This window comes from Moschus berezovskii, chromosome 15 (assembly GCF_049115385.1).
Source record: "Moschus berezovskii isolate FMDL1 chromosome 15, NW_MosBer_1.0, whole genome shotgun sequence".
Lineage (NCBI taxonomy): Eukaryota > Metazoa > Chordata > Mammalia > Artiodactyla > Moschidae > Moschus > Moschus berezovskii.
The window spans coordinates 68,637,329-68,654,379 of NC_142474.1; the positions used below are offsets into that span (position 1 = coordinate 68,637,329).

At 34.8% G+C, this 17,051-nt stretch overlaps 1 protein-coding gene across 1 annotated transcript in view; it reads left to right on the plus strand.

Moving 5' to 3' along the window:
* UPF2 (UPF2 regulator of nonsense mediated mRNA decay) overlaps positions 1-17,051 on the plus strand; it is a 103,985-nt gene that overhangs the window by 5,765 nt on the left and 81,169 nt on the right. The window contains exons 2-4 of the mRNA XM_055427587.2: positions 78-454; positions 3,121-3,900; positions 14,367-14,527. Coding sequence (XP_055283562.1) covers positions 96-454; positions 3,121-3,900; positions 14,367-14,527 — 1,300 coding nt within the window. The 5' untranslated portion in view covers positions 78-95. The remainder of the gene's footprint in view (positions 1-77; positions 455-3,120; positions 3,901-14,366; positions 14,528-17,051) is intronic.

The window sequence follows — 17,051 nt, forward strand, 5'->3', positions numbered from 1 at the left end:
CTTAACAAAATAGTGTCACATTACTTAAAAAAAAAAGTCAGTGTGATTATAATGCTGACATTCTTTTACTCTTACAGATTGTCTTGGGTAACATAATGCCAGCTGAGCGTAAAAAGCCAGCAAGTATGGAAGAAAAAGAATCTTTACTAAACAGCAAGGAAAAAGACTGCAGTGAAAGGCGGCCTGTGAGCAGCAGGGAGAAACCTAAAGAGGAGATCAAGCTTACCGCCAAGAAGGAGGTTATTAAGGTCCCTGAAGATAAGAAGAAGAAACTGGAAGAAGATAAAAGAAAAAAAGAAGACAAGGAACGCAAGAAAAAAGAAGAAGAAAAGGTGAAGGCAGAGGAGGAAATAAAGAAAAAAGAAGAAGAAGAAAAAAAGAAACATGAAGAAGAGAGAAAGAAGCAAGAAGAACAGGCGAAACGTCAGCAGGAAGAAGAGGCTGCCCAGTTGAAGTAAGAACATTTATTCTGTTGATGTGTAGAAATAGGAAGGTTGGAATGTTTTGGAAAAACAGTGATTATTTGAAATAAAATTTGCAAGGTGCAGTTGCTTGAGAGTTGAGAGTACCTTAATTTACTTGTTCTGTTAGTTTCACTGACTATAGGCATGCTTACAGTGCTTTAACTCTAGAAATTAAATAATAGTAACCTTTAATAAGTATTTTTTTGAGGTGTGGGGCGATTTGAGCTGTTTGTGCTTTTTAGAAAATCTTTTTTTCATGGTATAGTATGTAATCTTTCTAAGATGAAAACCTTTCTTTTTTGGCCATGCTGTGTGGCTGGCAGGATCTTAGTTCCATGACCAGGGACTGAACCTGGGCCCTGGTGGTGAAAGTCCTAACTATTGGACTGCCAGGGAATTCCCGAAAATCTGCAGTTCTTAATGGCTGTTGTTGAGTTTCTTATATACCAAACTCTACAGTTGTATCAGTACCTGTCTTTAAGGCAGTCCTAAGGAAGTAAGCTTATTGTTTTGTGGATTAATAAAATGAAGCTTCAAGAGATTAAATGACTCACAGTAAGTAGTAGAGTAGCTGGGATTTGAACCTAGGTTAGGCTGACCTTAAAACCATTGTTTTTAAGTACAATTCCAAAATGCTTCCCTTTTTTATCTTTATTGAAATCTATTTGTAACCTTGTAAATCTGTGCAAGTGATATAATGAACTGGTGACAAATGAGGTAGTCCTCTTAGGAAGACTACCAGGATGTGGCAGAAATGACAGTTGATGAATAGTGCATGAGACCTAATCCAGTAGTGCATGGGCTCTTCCCTTCGTGTATGTAATTTAAAGCTGTTTGCAAATTTGAATTTTTATGAATCTCTTGAAAAGCTCAGTTACCTACTTACCAAAGTTCTTCAGTATCTCTATTTTTAATGAGGAACTGGAGTCTTAGGTCTGAAAAAGCAATAACAGTAGTTTTGGAATATTCAGAACTATAATTCTTGAGAATTTCTTACTTATTTCCTATTTTACTTAAAATAATTTGGAAGGATATTTCATTTCACTGTAACTTTTATTCTCTCACCCTTCTGATACAAAGAGCTTAAAAAAAAATAGTAACCAAAATGCCAACTTTTTATTTGGAAAAATTCAAGCATGTAAAAGATAGAATGGAATAAATTAGTACCCCTTCCCATCTACCCAGCATCTGCAATTACCCTTTTTTTTTCTTGAGTATTCTAGAGCATCACATTATTTCACCTATAAATATATAAATATGTAAGTATAAATATTTTCATTGTGTGTGTATATATATTCATTACATATCAAAGTATTTTGAATAAAGATGATAATTGAGTTACTGAATGCATGTAAGTAATGAGTTATACTTTCTTAATGAGTAATCTCACTGCTGATCTTGTTTTTGTGTGGCTGGGAGGCTTCCAAGAGATTCATGTCCCTGTTCTCAGTGATAGATGTAACTCTTTGTTAGCATATTGTAGGTATTAGTGGAAAAATCGTAGAATTATAGAGTAACTCAGGAATGGTTATCTTTGAAAGATGAAAATCTGTTTTATTAGAAATTTATATTTTAAAGTTACATATTTTGGTGTCTCAGAAATCTCAGATAGTCCCCATTCTACTCCTGCCCGAGTTATTTTACTACTTCTGCAGTTTAAACATGTCCCATCTTTTTAGTGGAAACATAAGTAGATTTGTTTTTAAATCTTCTCAGGATAAACTGAGTCTGCTAACCTTTTTATTAAAGTGCTTTTATCCTATATATATAGTTTTTCTGGTTCCTAAATGAGCTTTTAATTATACTTGAAGTTTAAAGCCTAAACTTTTATTAAGAAAGGTACTTTTATTAAGAAAGGTTTATTTAATGCTGAAGTATGGAAAATGGTACCTAACTCAAAGCATTGGAGAAGGCAATGGCAAGCCACTCCAGTGCTCTTGCCTAGAAAATCCCATGGATGGAGGAGCCTGGTAGGCTGCAGTCCGTGGGGTTGCTAAGGGTCGGACACGACTGAGCGACTTCACTTTCACTTTTCACTTTCACACATTGGAGAAGGCAATGGCAATCCACTCCAGTGTTCTTGCCTGGAGAATCCCAGGGATGGGGGAGCCTGGTGGGCTTCCATCTATGGGGTCACACAGAGTCGGACACGACTGAAGTGACTTAGCAGCAGTAGCAGCAACTCAAAGCATTTTAATGTATTCTTTTGTAATTTTGTTCTTTAATTATTTTTTTGTGGATTTTTTTCCCTGTTTCCCTAGTGCTTTTATTTGATTTAGGTTTTATGTTTTCCCAAACATATTACTTTGTTTTTTTGTATTAAGAATCCTGTGTTTTATCCATTTATTTTTTTCAGCTTTATTGCGTTACAATTGACAAGTAAAAGGTTATATTCATTTAGCTTGCCAGTTGGCAGAATGATTTTTAAATGCTCCACTCTGCCACTTTTGGTGTTATCAGTAGAATGAGTTCTCATTATCTTGTCATTAATCAGATGTCTAAAGTGGTGAAAGGGCCTTTTGCATCTTTTGTTCCTCTTGGATTCTGTTGCTTTTCTAATTACTTTTTCATTAGCTTTCACTCTTACGGGATTCATCAGTTATGCTTCAATATATACAAGGTATCTTACTTGCTTGTTTGTTTGTTTTTTATACAGAGAGAAAGAGGAATCCCTTCAGCTTCATCAGGAAGCTTGGGAACGACATCAGTTAAGGAAAGAACTTCGTAGCAAAAACCAAAATGCTCCAGACAACCGACCAGAGGAAAATTTCTTCAGCCGACTAGACTCAAGTTTGAAGAAAAATACCGCTTTTGTCAAGAAACTAAAAACTATTACAGAACAACAGAGAGACTCCTTGTCCCATGATTTTAATGGCCTAAATTTAAGCAAATACATTGCAGAGGCTGTCGCTTCTATTGTGGAAGCAAAGCTAAAAATATCTGACGTGAATTGTGCTGTGCACTTATGCTCGCTCTTTCACCAGCGCTACGCCGACTTTGCCCCATCACTTCTTCAGGTTTGGAAAAAACATTTTGAAGCCAGGAAAGAAGAGAAAACACCTAACATTACCAAGTTAAGAACTGATTTGCGTTTCATTGCAGAATTGACAATAGTTGGGATTTTCACTGACAAGGAAGGTCTTTCCTTAATCTATGAACAGCTAAAAAATATTATTAATGCTGATCGGGAATCCCATACTCATGTTTCTGTGGTGATTAGTTTTTGTCGACATTGTGGAGATGATATTGCTGGACTTGTACCAAGGAAAGTAAAGAGTGCTGCAGAGAAGTTTAATTTGAGTTTTCCTCCTAGTGAGATAATTAGTCCAGAGAAACAGCAACCTTTCCAGAATCTTTTAAAAGAATACTTTACGTCTTTGACCAAACATCTGAAAAGGGACCACAGGGAGCTACAGAATACTGAGAGACAAAACAGGTGATTTTCAAATGTTTCTCAGAATTGAGAATTTATTTTGGAGCTCATACTTTAAAAAATGTAAAGTCTTCATGCCACTGAAAGAACTTGTGGAAAAGGGCTTATTGCAGGTGATTTCTTAACATTCCAGGAAAATTTCACAGGGTAATAACTGTCTTAAGTACTCATGTTTAAATGTGAGTCTTTGATAGATTTTGTTTCTGATTTAAAAAAAGAAATTCGGCAAGTATATGATGATTTTTACATTGTGGATTTTTACTGTGATTTAAAAATCTTATCTTTGAGGGATAAGTTTTCTTTTTCTATCGCTAACTTATCTGCTATTATTTTTTTATGTGTTTCACTGTTTCTTTTCTATAGCAGGTTTGCTTTTGTTTTGTATTTTAGTTTATTGACATCACCATTGATACTCACTCTTTTCAAGAGAATAAGTCATTCATTAGTGATATTTTAGATCAGAAATTTGGAAAATAGTGTACCAAAGTAGTTGTGAAAAAATTCTTTAAATGCAACTATGTAAAGTGCATTTGCAAGAGTCTTTCTTCTGGGGACATCCATTCAGAATTTTAAAGGAATGTGTGTGCCTGTGGTGAAGATACCTGATTTAGGCGACCCTTGATTGTTTCAAGATACTGGAGACTACTGTGTGTCATCTGCATCTGCTACTACTGCTAAGTCGCTTCAGTTGTGTCCGGCTCTGTGCGACCCCATAGATGGCAGCCGACCAGGCTTCGCCATCCCTGGGATTCTCCAGGCAAGAACACTGGAGTGGGTTGCCATTTCCTTCTCCAATGCGTGAAAGTGAAAAGTGAAAGTGAAGTCGCTCAATCGTATCCAACTAGTAGCGACCCCATGGACTGCAGCCCACCAGGCTCCTCTGTCCATGCAATTCTCCAGGCAAGAGTACTGGAGTGGCTTGCCATTGCCTTCTCCGCATCTGCACCTAGAAGGCATCAAAAGGCTATAAGTTGATGTAGTTGGTGGATATTAGGTCAGTATGGAGGTGTGTATGTGGAGCAGGGCTGAGGGTGTGCAGAAAGGAGGCACAAGTGGTAGCCTTTGGCTGAGTACTTTGCACCTATTTTAAAGTTCCTGTGTGGGGAGAACACTTATCTTAGTTGGGGAGGACTAGTTTATGTAGTTACCTCTAGAAGGTGCTTAACTTAGCCACAAAAGACTGCAATAGTGTATGCTGGTTGTTCACTTAGGTAAGGGATAAGATAGGAGCAGAGTTTATATGAATAAATCTGTGGTGGCCGAAGCTCACTCAGAGGTGAGAATTTAAGATGGCACTGGTGCTCCTTAATGTTTCTTAAAAAAAAAATCCTCATTTTGTGCTTTTGAATAGCGAGGACTGTTTTAAACTTTGAAGAGGCAATTTCAGAATGTACTTCTGTAGCCAGTAATGGGTTAAAAAAGAAAGTAGTGGTCCTCTATTAATAATTTTCACGTATGTTAGCTTTCTTCATTACGATTTACATAGTCATTTTTACAGTCTTTTTCCTTTTCACATATGTTTTACCTAATAGGTCGCAGGTGATTTTGAAAGTATGATCTTTTTTTGGCTACTTTCTTAGTATTTTTTTAAATTAAACTTTGTATTTTGTGTTGGAGTATAGCTGATTAACAGTGTTTATGATAGTTTTGGGTGGACAGCAAAGTGACTCAGCCATACATATACATGTATCCTTTCTACATTTTGTGTTTTTGATTGGCCTCACAGAAGCTTTTAGGGCAGTCTATAATGATTTAATCTAGTCATTCTTCCAGTGCAAAATGAAATCCATTTTATAGATTGCTAACTGCTAAGTCACTTCGGTCGTGTCCGACTCTGTGCGACCCCATAGACGGTAGCCCACCAGGCTCCATGGGATTCTCCAGGCAAGAACACTGGAGTGGGCTGCCATTTCCTTCTCCAATGTGTGAAAGTGAAAAGTGAAAGTAAAGTCGCTCAGTCGTATCGACTCTTTGCGACCCCATGGACTACAGCCTACCAGGCTCCTCCGTCCATGGGATTCTCCAGGCAAGAGTACTGGAGTGGGGTGCCATTGCCTTCTCCCATTTTATAGATTATCTGACATAAATTTTTCTGAAAACTTCTTGAGCTTAGTGCTCTGAGCCATTCCACTGTTGGACACACCTATTCCTAGCCTGTTTGCTGGGAATTAAAGCTGAAATTTAACTCCCTGTAAAATGGTTCCCTTTGATTTACTTGTTTTTCTGGTACAGACAGAATAAAGCTACTCAGAGTGGGGTTCCATGAACTGTTTATCTGTTGCCAGTGAATTAAATAGAGAAACTGAGACAATACATTTAGACGTTTTGATAGCAATTTTTCATTGCCATGATATTGTCATTATATTTTATAGCTGGGCAATGATTGGATAGAAAATTATTCCTTTACAACAGATAGTTTGAGAAGCATTGGCACGGGACACGTCTCTTCATTTACACCATGATGTCTCAAAATATTTGCAGACTGCCAAGACGTTTCCCTTTGATCTTCTCCAGGCTGAGTATCTCTGGTTCCCTCAATTTTTTGCCTGATTTTCAGACACTTTGGATGTTTGTTTTTGATGCCTTCTTATCTGCCTGTGGCCTACAGTTTTTATACCTGCAGTCTTTTGACTTTCTGTTATACCTAAAGACAAATTTCTCAAGTGGCATGCTGCTGAGCCAGTTCTTCACTTTGAACTGAGACATAATTTTTTATTTCTGATATAGACTTAACTCTTAAACTTTAGGTACTTTTGGCATATTATGTTAGCCTAATGATAATTGATGGGTGGGGGTATGTGTGTGTGTGTATTTTTTTTTTTCCCCATGCCACATGGCTTCTGACATCTTCTTTCTCTGACCAGGGATTGAAATGGCCCACGGCATTGAAAGCACTGAGTCCTAACCACTGGCCTGCCAGGGAATTCTCAATGATGTATATATTATTAATTATACTTATCCACTGGTCACATTTAGATTAGATAAGCAGATCTGTTTTTGTTCATGATTAAAGTCACAGAAGAAAGTTTTGAACCAGGATACAGTGTTGAGACCACAGCTTCGTGGCCTTTTCCTCAAAACTTACTCATGTTAATACAGATCTATTGACCTATGGTTGGTTGTTAGAGGAGGCTATTTACTAAATGTAAATTGACCTTAGCCTGGGAGCAGTTATTTTATCACAAGAACTGTCCAATCATATGTAATTATTTGGAGGATGTGAGAATCTTAATCACAGTGTAGAAAACAATTGGCATATGGCTTCATAAGTCACTCATGCCTTAGGATAGCTTCAATTTGAAGAGCCTTTGTAAGTGAGGATTTAAGTGCCTGACTGAACAAAGACATGAGGAATTGGATTAATTCAGAGTCCCTACTTGGCCTAATGTTAGTCTCCTTACTTCTAAGAGGGTATGTTATAGTTAAAATGGCCAGTTTCCAGAAGTTTCTTTCTGCCAGTCATTATCCAGTAGATTTTTTGAAGTTTTTCTGTTATCATAGGAATAAATCACAGATGGTCATTTTTCTCAGTAAGGTTTCTCTTAGGCATGATAATGCTAGATCTAGGTGCCAAGCTAGTGAGTATTTAAGACTCATGTAGTTAAATTACTTTAAGCCTTTATTCACTGTCTTTAATGATGGTTTTAAAAAAAGTGAAATACCCTGTGTTTTCAATCTATGGATTGTAAATGCTCTTGGTCATTCTGGTTAACTTGGGAGATGGCATGGTGCTTAGGGGTTGTGAAGTGTTAGTCTGTACTCATTGAAGTCTATACTTAAAAATTTATTTAGCCAATTAAAAAAATAGAGTAGTAACATCTCTTGTGTTTTCTTAAAAACACTGTAATGGATGAATGAAGGCATAACTGTATGAGACCTGTTGAGTCTCAGCTGTTCTTTTATGCTGTTAGCTATGCTGATATGTATTAGTTACAAGCCCCTGAGGATTTACGGTTGTTAGCCAGCAATAAAATTGATCCTGCTGCTGCTGCTGCTGCTAAGTCGCTTCAGTCGTGTCCAACTCTGTGCGACCCCATAGATGGCAGCCCACTAGGCTCTGCCATCCCTGGGATTCTCCAGGCAAGAACACTGGAGTGGGTTGCCGTTTCCTTTTCCAATGTGTGAATGTGAAAAGTGGAAGTGAAGTAGCTCAGTCGTGTCCGACCCGTAGCGACCCCATGGACTACAGCCTACCAGGCTCCTCTGTCCATGGGATTTTCCAGGCAAGAGTACTTGAGTGACTTGCCATTGCCTTCTCTGAAAATTGATCCTAGGGTTGGGTGAATTCTAATAAATGTGAATTTATAAGCTTTTTGTACTTGTTAAGTACAAAATCTTATTTTTAAATGCATTTTAGTTAAGTAATTGATCTGAAAAGTTAAAATTAATATCTGCACATTTAAAATGTCATGCAGTAGTATTTTCCAGTCTAGAATTACTTCTTGCCAAGTGTTACTTTTTATTATTTTCAGTGCTGTTACTTTATACTCAAAATGCTTTGTACTTTGAGATTTTATTCTCATTGAGGTAATATAACCTAGTATCTTTTTGGCATTTAATAAAAATTGGTTGAATAAATGATTTAATTTTATTAGATATAACTTAATTATGTAACAGTTAATTTCTTGCAGTATAGTGAAATTGTGAATTCAGATTTTAAGTCAGAATATTTGCTTCAATAATTCTGAAGTGTCTTAATTTCTTTGTTTTCTCCTTTATTGGTGGGAATGAGGGCACATTTCTCTTTACAGTACTGGTGAATTATAACCTTCATGATTGCATGTTCAGTTCAACAGCAGTAAATGATTTGATTTAAAGTTTGGGACGGAAAACAATGTAGGTAGAATGTAGGCTTTTCCCTTGTTAATGTAACCAGAGAGGTTTCTTTTATTAATGCAAATTCATGAGGCATTACTTTAACAGTGTTGAAACCTGAAAATACATTAACCTGACATTCAGTGGTGTTGCTTTTACCTTTCATATTCTTTCCGGTTAAGTTGTGCCTTGCCTTTACAGGAAGATTGTTTATTAAATGCAGTCCACAGGGTCGCAAAGAGTCGAATATGACTTAGGGACTGAACAGCAAGTATTAAGCACTATTAAAATGTTATATATCATTGTGCTTTATATTTACAGAGGCTTTAGCAATTTTATAAATGTTTCAAAATTGTTACCTCCTAGATATTTTCTAATTGAGTCAGTGACGTTGATATAGTTGTTAATCACTGGGTACAGTTATGCTTAATAACTCTATGCCTTTCATATAAGATTGTACAACATTCATAACTAACTTCAGTATTGTTGCCTCCTTCTAGATATTTTCTAATTCTGAGTCAATGACTTTGATATTAGCTGATTAATAAATCTCTGGGGACACTTAAGCTTAACTGTTGCTCTACTCTCTTCATGTAAGATTGTTTAGCATTCATAACAAAATTCTAAAATGAAACCACAAGAAAATTCAAGTTCTCATGAGAATTTGACAGAACAGTAAAGAAAATGAAAAGTGAAACCTAGTAGTTTTTCATGGATCTGCTTCGTGGTTATTCTTTCAAGATTTGGCCATGTGTTCTATGTTATTTTACATGAGTGGTTAAGGACAAAGCTAAAATAGATTTTCTGTATTCAAGATTTTTTTTTTCTTTTTTAATTTGGCTGATAGAAGATTAAAATAATACTTCAAATTTTAAGTTCTTGCCTTTGCTACAGTGGTCTCTGGCTTTTTTTTTTTCCTCATGAAAATACTGTTTTACTTTGATACATCAGGTGTATGATCTCAGTTGATCCTCACAGTACCCTTGAAAGAAATACCTGTATTTTGAAGGTGATAGATCAGATTTAGTTATTAAAGACCTTGCCCAATGTGACTTTGATAGCAAATGACAGAATCAGTTTCTTTCCTATCTCTTCATTCTTTATTTTTCATCTCTTCCATAGTATTCATCTGCATTTTGTTTAAGGTGTCTAATAAACCCATTAGCTAAACAGAACTTATAAAGTCAAATCCAAATAAAAGAAGGACCCAAAAGAGGATATAAAACCAGCACCTTGGTTTGGGAAGACTTGCCTTTGATATATGCATTTGAGAGAGATCCTAATTCAATATATGGTACCAAGTGGATAGTTTGAGAGGCAGTGTAATCCAGGAGTTAAGAGAATAGACTTTGGAGCCAGGCTGCTTGGGTTCAAGTTTTAGTTTTGTCATTTACTCACTCTGTAACTTTGGGCAAGTTACCTCACATCTCTGTGCTTTGGTTTTCTCTTCTGTAGAATGGGATGACAGTAGCACTGTATCTCTGAGGTACATGTGAGTGATGCATGTGTGAATGCATATGTGTAAAGGCATTTAATAACAGTATCTGGCACATTGTAAGTATCAATAACTGTTAGTTCACTGTTAATAGTATATTGCCTGCTCACTTCAGAAAGTTTTTCAAATGAGAATTTCTTTGTGCCTTTTTATTATTCTCAAAATGTGTATGTTAAACTTTCATAGCTTATTTTTAAAAAATTCATTTTTAAAAACAATATAAAGCAACAGAATAAACACTGTACAAAATAAAAGAAGTATCATGAAGGCCAGGCAATAACAAAAATTTTTTAAATGGAAAAAATGAATGTCTCAGTATAAGAATTTTTTGAGGCATATGTGGCTTTCCTTATGTGATATATTGCTTGATTCCAGAATGGACTATTTGAGATAGTCTGATTTACAATATTAAATAAAATTAAATTAAATAATGTTTAATATAAATTCCAGAAATCAAGGATTGATGTACCTTAGAGGTGCTCCCAGATAGTGATATCTCATATTTTAGGTGCAAGACATATACTTTCTTTTTTTTACAGTGAATAAGAGTTGGAATTAATTTTGTTTTCATTGCTTGCTTTTCATATCTTTAAAATAGTACCAGTTCCTCCCTATCATGCAATGAAACCAGGAGAAGGAATGAACTTGTTTATAATATATTTAACAGTGGTACTTGGTTACTCCAGTTACGACAAGGATTGGCAAACTATGGCTTTCAGGCCAGATTAGTAATTACATGATTTTCAAATTTCAGTGTCCATAAATAAAGTTTTATTGGAACATAGTCACACTCGTTTGTTTACGTATTCTGTGCTGCTTTTGTGCTATGCCATCAGACTTGAGTAACTGCAGCAAAGACGATATGGTCTGCAAAGCTTACAATTATTATTTGTCCCTTTGCAGAAAGTTTGCTGACCTCTGATTTATGACAGCCTCAAAAAGAGCGGTTTCAGTGCAACTTTCTGTAATAGATGTGCTTCTGAAGAGATTGTAATTAAAATGATACATGATGAACCATATTTTTAGCTTGATTTTGCTTAGTGTTATATTCCCATGGAATTGGAATTCACATAAATTTTGGTGAGATTTGCACTGATGTACAGAAGATGTACTCTGGTCAGATGTGCTTTGTATGTGTAGATCTCTCATACAGGCCTTCTAAAATTTAATCAAACTGAAGGACTTTTCCTGTGGACTTCATGAACTTACAAGAACTGACTTATATAGTACATTCATTAGAAATTGCTTCATTTAAATTTCATTAGAACTTCTAAATGACTGCTGCTGCTAAGTCACTTCAGTCGTGTCCGACTCTGTGTGACCCCATAGACGGAAGACCACCAGGCTCCCCCATCCCTGGGATTCTCCAGGCAAGAACACTGGAGTGGGTTGCCATTTCCTTCTCCAATGCATGAAAGTGAAAAGTGAAAGTGAAGTCGCTCAGTCATGTCCGACCCTTAGCGACCCCACGGACTGCAGCCTACCAGGCTCCTTCATCCATGGGATTTTCTAGGCAAGAGTACTGGAGTGGCTAAATGACTAGGCGTTTTGAATTTTCAGGCACCTGCGATGGCTTCTTTCCCACTTGAAGTCTGTAGTTTTACTACATGCTGTGGAATTAGATATTAAGGAAATATATTTTAAATAAATGGTCAAGGAAATTACATATGACTGTATGTTTTGTATATAATGTATCTCTTGCCATTTCATTGTTGTCCTATACTGCTTTCTGGCTGTACAGCGTAAGGTTCTATTAGAAAATCAACCAAAATCTAAGCCCCCTGCCCTCTAGGACTGTTCTTATTAGATAGTAACTTAAACTATGAATTAAGTAGTTAAGTAAATTAGTACTATTAAAAGTTTAATCATAGAATTGAAGTTTTGAGGAGAGCGAGGAGTATCTCCGAAGCTTCAGAGTTTTAACTGGTTGCAGGAGGACTGGAAGAGAATCCCTCTGCCAGTGCAGGAGACGCCAAAGATGGGGGTTCCATCCCTGGCTCAGAAGATCCCCTGGAGAAGGAAATGGCAACCCACTTCAGTATTCTTGCCTGGAAAATTCTGTGGACAGAGGAGCCTGGCAGGCTACAGTCCATGGAGTTGCAGAGAGACATGATTGTGTACATGCGTGCACACACACATGCGCGCGTGTGGTGCAAGGCCTGGATAGGAACTGAATGCACACATTGGGACCCCTCATATAATTCAGTCATTTAACTGACTGAATGCAAAGTCCAGGCAAAAGTTTCAAAGTGAGGTTGATACGGGAAAAAGTGTTTACTTTCTGTTTTGATCAATTAGGCAGCGTCTTGCTACAGCTTGTATGTCATAAATCTTTAGTGAATATTGTATAACCTAAACTGGATGTGTTTTCTTCAAATGACCAGAATGCCAAATTATTAGAGAAGTAAAGTTCCACGTAATGGTATTTTGAAATATTTTTCAGTTTTGTTTTAAGAGCTGAAATAATTTTGAATCTTAGTTGTCATTAGAGGTTTTGATATTCCATTGAACTTGTGTCCCTTTTAACATAATTTGCTTCTGAATAAACTTTTAAAGTTTTTATTAATATTTCTCCTAATAATTGTAGAACATTTTAGAGTAGCCTGCTTTTGAGTATTATTTATTCAAATCTTTTATTTAATTTTAATGGCTTTTTTAACTTGAAAAATGATATGACTTCTAATTGAAAGTTCTACCAAGCTCATTTGAAGAAATGTCAGTCATTTTTCATGACTTGAATATTTTTAAATGCTTGGGTTTTTGTTTTAATTTAAAAAAAATTCATTCATAAAGCTTAATGAAAAGAAAGTCTGAAATAAATATTTGAAGAGAAAAATTATTCTTTAATGACAGTGTTATTAGAGGAATACTGTTTATCCCGGATTGTTATGGTTAAACTGTCTTGGCATTTTACAAGTCTGTTTGTAAAATGATATTGTCTAGTGTGTATTTAAATAATAAGAAAATGAGTGAAAAATTCTCAGTTTAGATCCTACTAGGCTACATTTTGGGGGGAAAAAGGATTGTATTTAATGAATTGTAATTGTTTTTTGTATTGATCTATCTTGTATTTGTAAATGGGACCTGATATTCCTAAAAATAGAAAATGTTAATATTTTAAATATTGTAGCATTGAAACAAAAGTTCCTGTCAATAAGAATGGGGGAAGATGGGAAAGTTTAGAAACGTTCCAAATAGAGATAAGTAAGTGTAGGCAAGGATTTTTTCTTCATGAAAACTTCATTTTCTATGACTTTTAAGAAAATGACAACACAAAAAAAATCCACCTAACTCATTTTTTTCTCTGTTCAGAAGAAAACTCAAAACAAGGAATAAAAATACTTTTACATATTACTTTTGAAAATAATTTACAGTTTATAATTGACTTTTTGAAATTGTATTTGCATTAAGGTTTATAAATTTCATGTCTTACACTACTACATATTTAGATGTAGAAAAATTGAGTCCAGCTATAGACATTTCAACCATCTAAGCAAATATAGTAACATTTTTACTCTACTGTACAATTGAAAATTTTTCATTAGTTTTACATTTCTGTTAATAACTGTGGGTGGTTTATTAGTGAACTGTTGCAGAGTGGAAGAATACTTGTGTCCTCTGCTCCTCAGAGTGGCCTGGCCTTGATTAAGTGGGTTGCTCCAGTGATATTTGTTAAATGACTAAATAAAGAGTGCTTGCATGGTAGATTGAGAATTCACTGTAGGGAAGTTACAGGCTTTTTCATCTTGAATCAAATCATTTTGAAAGTTTAAAGGTATTGAGTCTCTAACCTGTTTTTGAAAACCAACTTGTATGTCTGGGGTGTATGACTGTAACAAAATACTAAAAATTGATTAGTGGCATACTGTTAAATTTTGTATTTCTGCAGGCATAGTTGTTAGTCACACTTCAGATTTTCTGAAGAACCAATGTTAAATTTTAATTGCTTAAAAAATTTGTTTAGGTGAATTTGATGATGTAAGTTTTGATTTTCAGATACATCTTGAAAGTGTTAAGTATTAAACATAGGTTATTAAAGAAGGTTGTGCAAATAAGCTTGTTTGATAAAATCAGATTTTACAGAACATTCCCTGTATAATAATAGATGATCACATCTGTTTTGATAAGATTGTCAGATTATTTCATCATTTGTTTATAGGCGTATTCTACATTCTAAAGGGGAGTTAAGTGAAGATAGACATAAACAGTATGAAGAATTTGCTATGTCTTATCAAAAGCTACTGGCCAATTCTCAATCCTTAGCAGACCTTTTGGATGAAAATATGCCAGATCTTCCTCAAGATAAACCAACACCAGAAGGTAAGATATCCTTAAGAATAAACTGATTTTTTTTTTTTTAGTAAACATTAATCACTTCTATCTCTTTAGTCTTCTCAGATGTATATTATTGAAATTAAATGTTTTGAAATGCCTTTAAAATTTTTTTAATGAAGTAATATTAAGACCTAATAAAAACCTTGAAAAACTACTTAAAATGCTTCTCTGAATGGAAAAGTCTTTGTGCTTAAGAGCAGTGAAGCCTAACTTATAATGATATGATGGGTTTCTTTAGGTTCTTTTGTAATAGATATCCTTAGATTGTATCTAACAGGGCTTGTCTTAAACCGTATTTGGGACAATATAAAGATTTACTGTATTTCTCAGGTAGGTAATAAGGTGGATTGGACCTTTGGGATACTGATATTTCTATGTTTATTTTTATTTTTAATTTAGTTGTTTTGAAAGGTGTATTGTCATAAATTGTTAACTTAGAACTAATGCCTACCTTGCAGTTTTATAAGATAAACTTTTCATTTGGTAAAATGAGTTATTTCTTATATTATTGCAAAGGTGTTTTAAACTTCCTTTTTGGTTGGGCTCCTAATACATTACTGTAATATACCAACTACTTGAGAAGTAAGTTGATAAATGTTAATACATTATTAATTTTAAAACTATCTGAAAATCCTATTTACTTAAAATCTTAAGAGTGAAGTATTTATAAAGTATCCGTTTATACAGGAAGGTATAAATACAGGAAGGTATAAATACAGGAAGGTATTTTGTATTTTACATCCCCAATAAGAAAATATCCATTGTATACTGTGAAAACATTGATAGTCCTTCTTTGGTATCTTCAGGGAGCTGGTTCCAGGACCTCTGAAGATGCTCGAGTCCCTCATTTAAAATGGCTTAGTATTTGCATATAACCTGCACACATCTTCCCATATACTTTAAATAAATCATCTGTAGATTACGTATAATACCTACTACAGTATAAATGTAAATGCTGTGCAACAAAATTAACAAAATAATGCCATCATTTTAAAAAGATATTTTCACTTGGTACGGAATTTAAGGGTGAGATTTTTTTTCTTTCAGTATTTAAAGATGTTATTCCATTGTCTTCTTTCATTATTTCCAGTGAGAAAGCTGCTATCATTCTTGTCTTTGTTCTTTTTAAATGTGTATTTTTTTTTTCTGATTGTTTTAAAATATTATCACCACCGACTTTTTTAAAGAACTTAATTATGATAATGGCTTGGTATGGTTTACTTCATGTTTCTTGTGCTTGGGGTTTGTTGGGCTTCTTGAATCTGGGTTTATAATTATCAAATTTAGCAAATCTTGACCTTATTTCTTCAAATATGTGTTCTATTCCTCTCCCCCCTTCTATAGGAATTCAAATACCACTACATTTGAAGTTGTCTTCTCTGTACTTTAGTATTTATTTTCCTCCCTGTTTAGTATTGGTTCGTTTCTATTGCTGTGCCTTCCAGTTCACTCTTTTTTCCTTTTATGGTGTCTGATACTCTCATGTAGAGATGTAGAAGCTAGTTATGTTTTCCATGGTCTCCAACATGCTTAGTGTATCTTCTAGCTTATTGAGAATATGAAATATAGTTGTAATAACTGTTTTAATGTTCTTGTCTTAATTATATCATTTATATCACTTATGCATTTGTTTAATTGATTGATTGATTGGTCTCTATACCTTTGGTAATTTTTCTACTTGGTGATATCGATCTTTTGAACATAGTAATGGGTCAAAGTGATAAATGCTTGTTTTATTTAGCATTATCCTGAAAGTGCTGAGGTTAGGATCTTTTGATATACTCTTTGACTTATCTGTTCAGAGGCTTTGTCCATTTTTTTCTATTGAGATTTTGGACTTTATTTGCAGAAGCTCCTTATATTATGGATATTAATTCCTTTGTATAAATATTGCCAGTATTGGCTTCTAGTTTGTCCTTTGCACTTTTTTTTTTTTTTTTTTTTGGCCACACAGCATAGCTTATGGAATCATAGTTCTCCAACCAGGGGTTGAACCTGAGCCCGTGGCAGTGAAAGCTCAGAGTTTAACCACTGGATCGCCAGGAAATTCCCTGCTTTTATTTACGTTTTTGTTAAAAAGAAATTAACAGTCTTTTCTCCTATATTGGTTCAGTGTCCTGTGTTTAAATACGTTTTTTGTAAGGCATATAAGTAATGAGTTAGAGAGCCAGTACTTTATTGTTTTTGTCCTATTCTTCCTAAATAACTTTTAATGAATAATTTTTCTCAGGGTTATTTTTAATCTGCATGATCATTCTCTTATAATTCTAGTTTGGAGAGAAGTACAGTGAGAATAGATAAAATCATGAATGGTCTTGTGATCATGAAGTAAGAAATTGCTTTTAATGTTCTGAGTTTTAAGCATCTGTAATTGTATGTAAATGTAGACTGTGTGTATATCCAAACACATGGTTTTCCACTCTCAACTGAAATATGTATATATGTCTTCATCATTCCTTCCCTTCCTTTCTAGTTATTTATCAGTTGACCATTTATGGCAGTCTGTCTT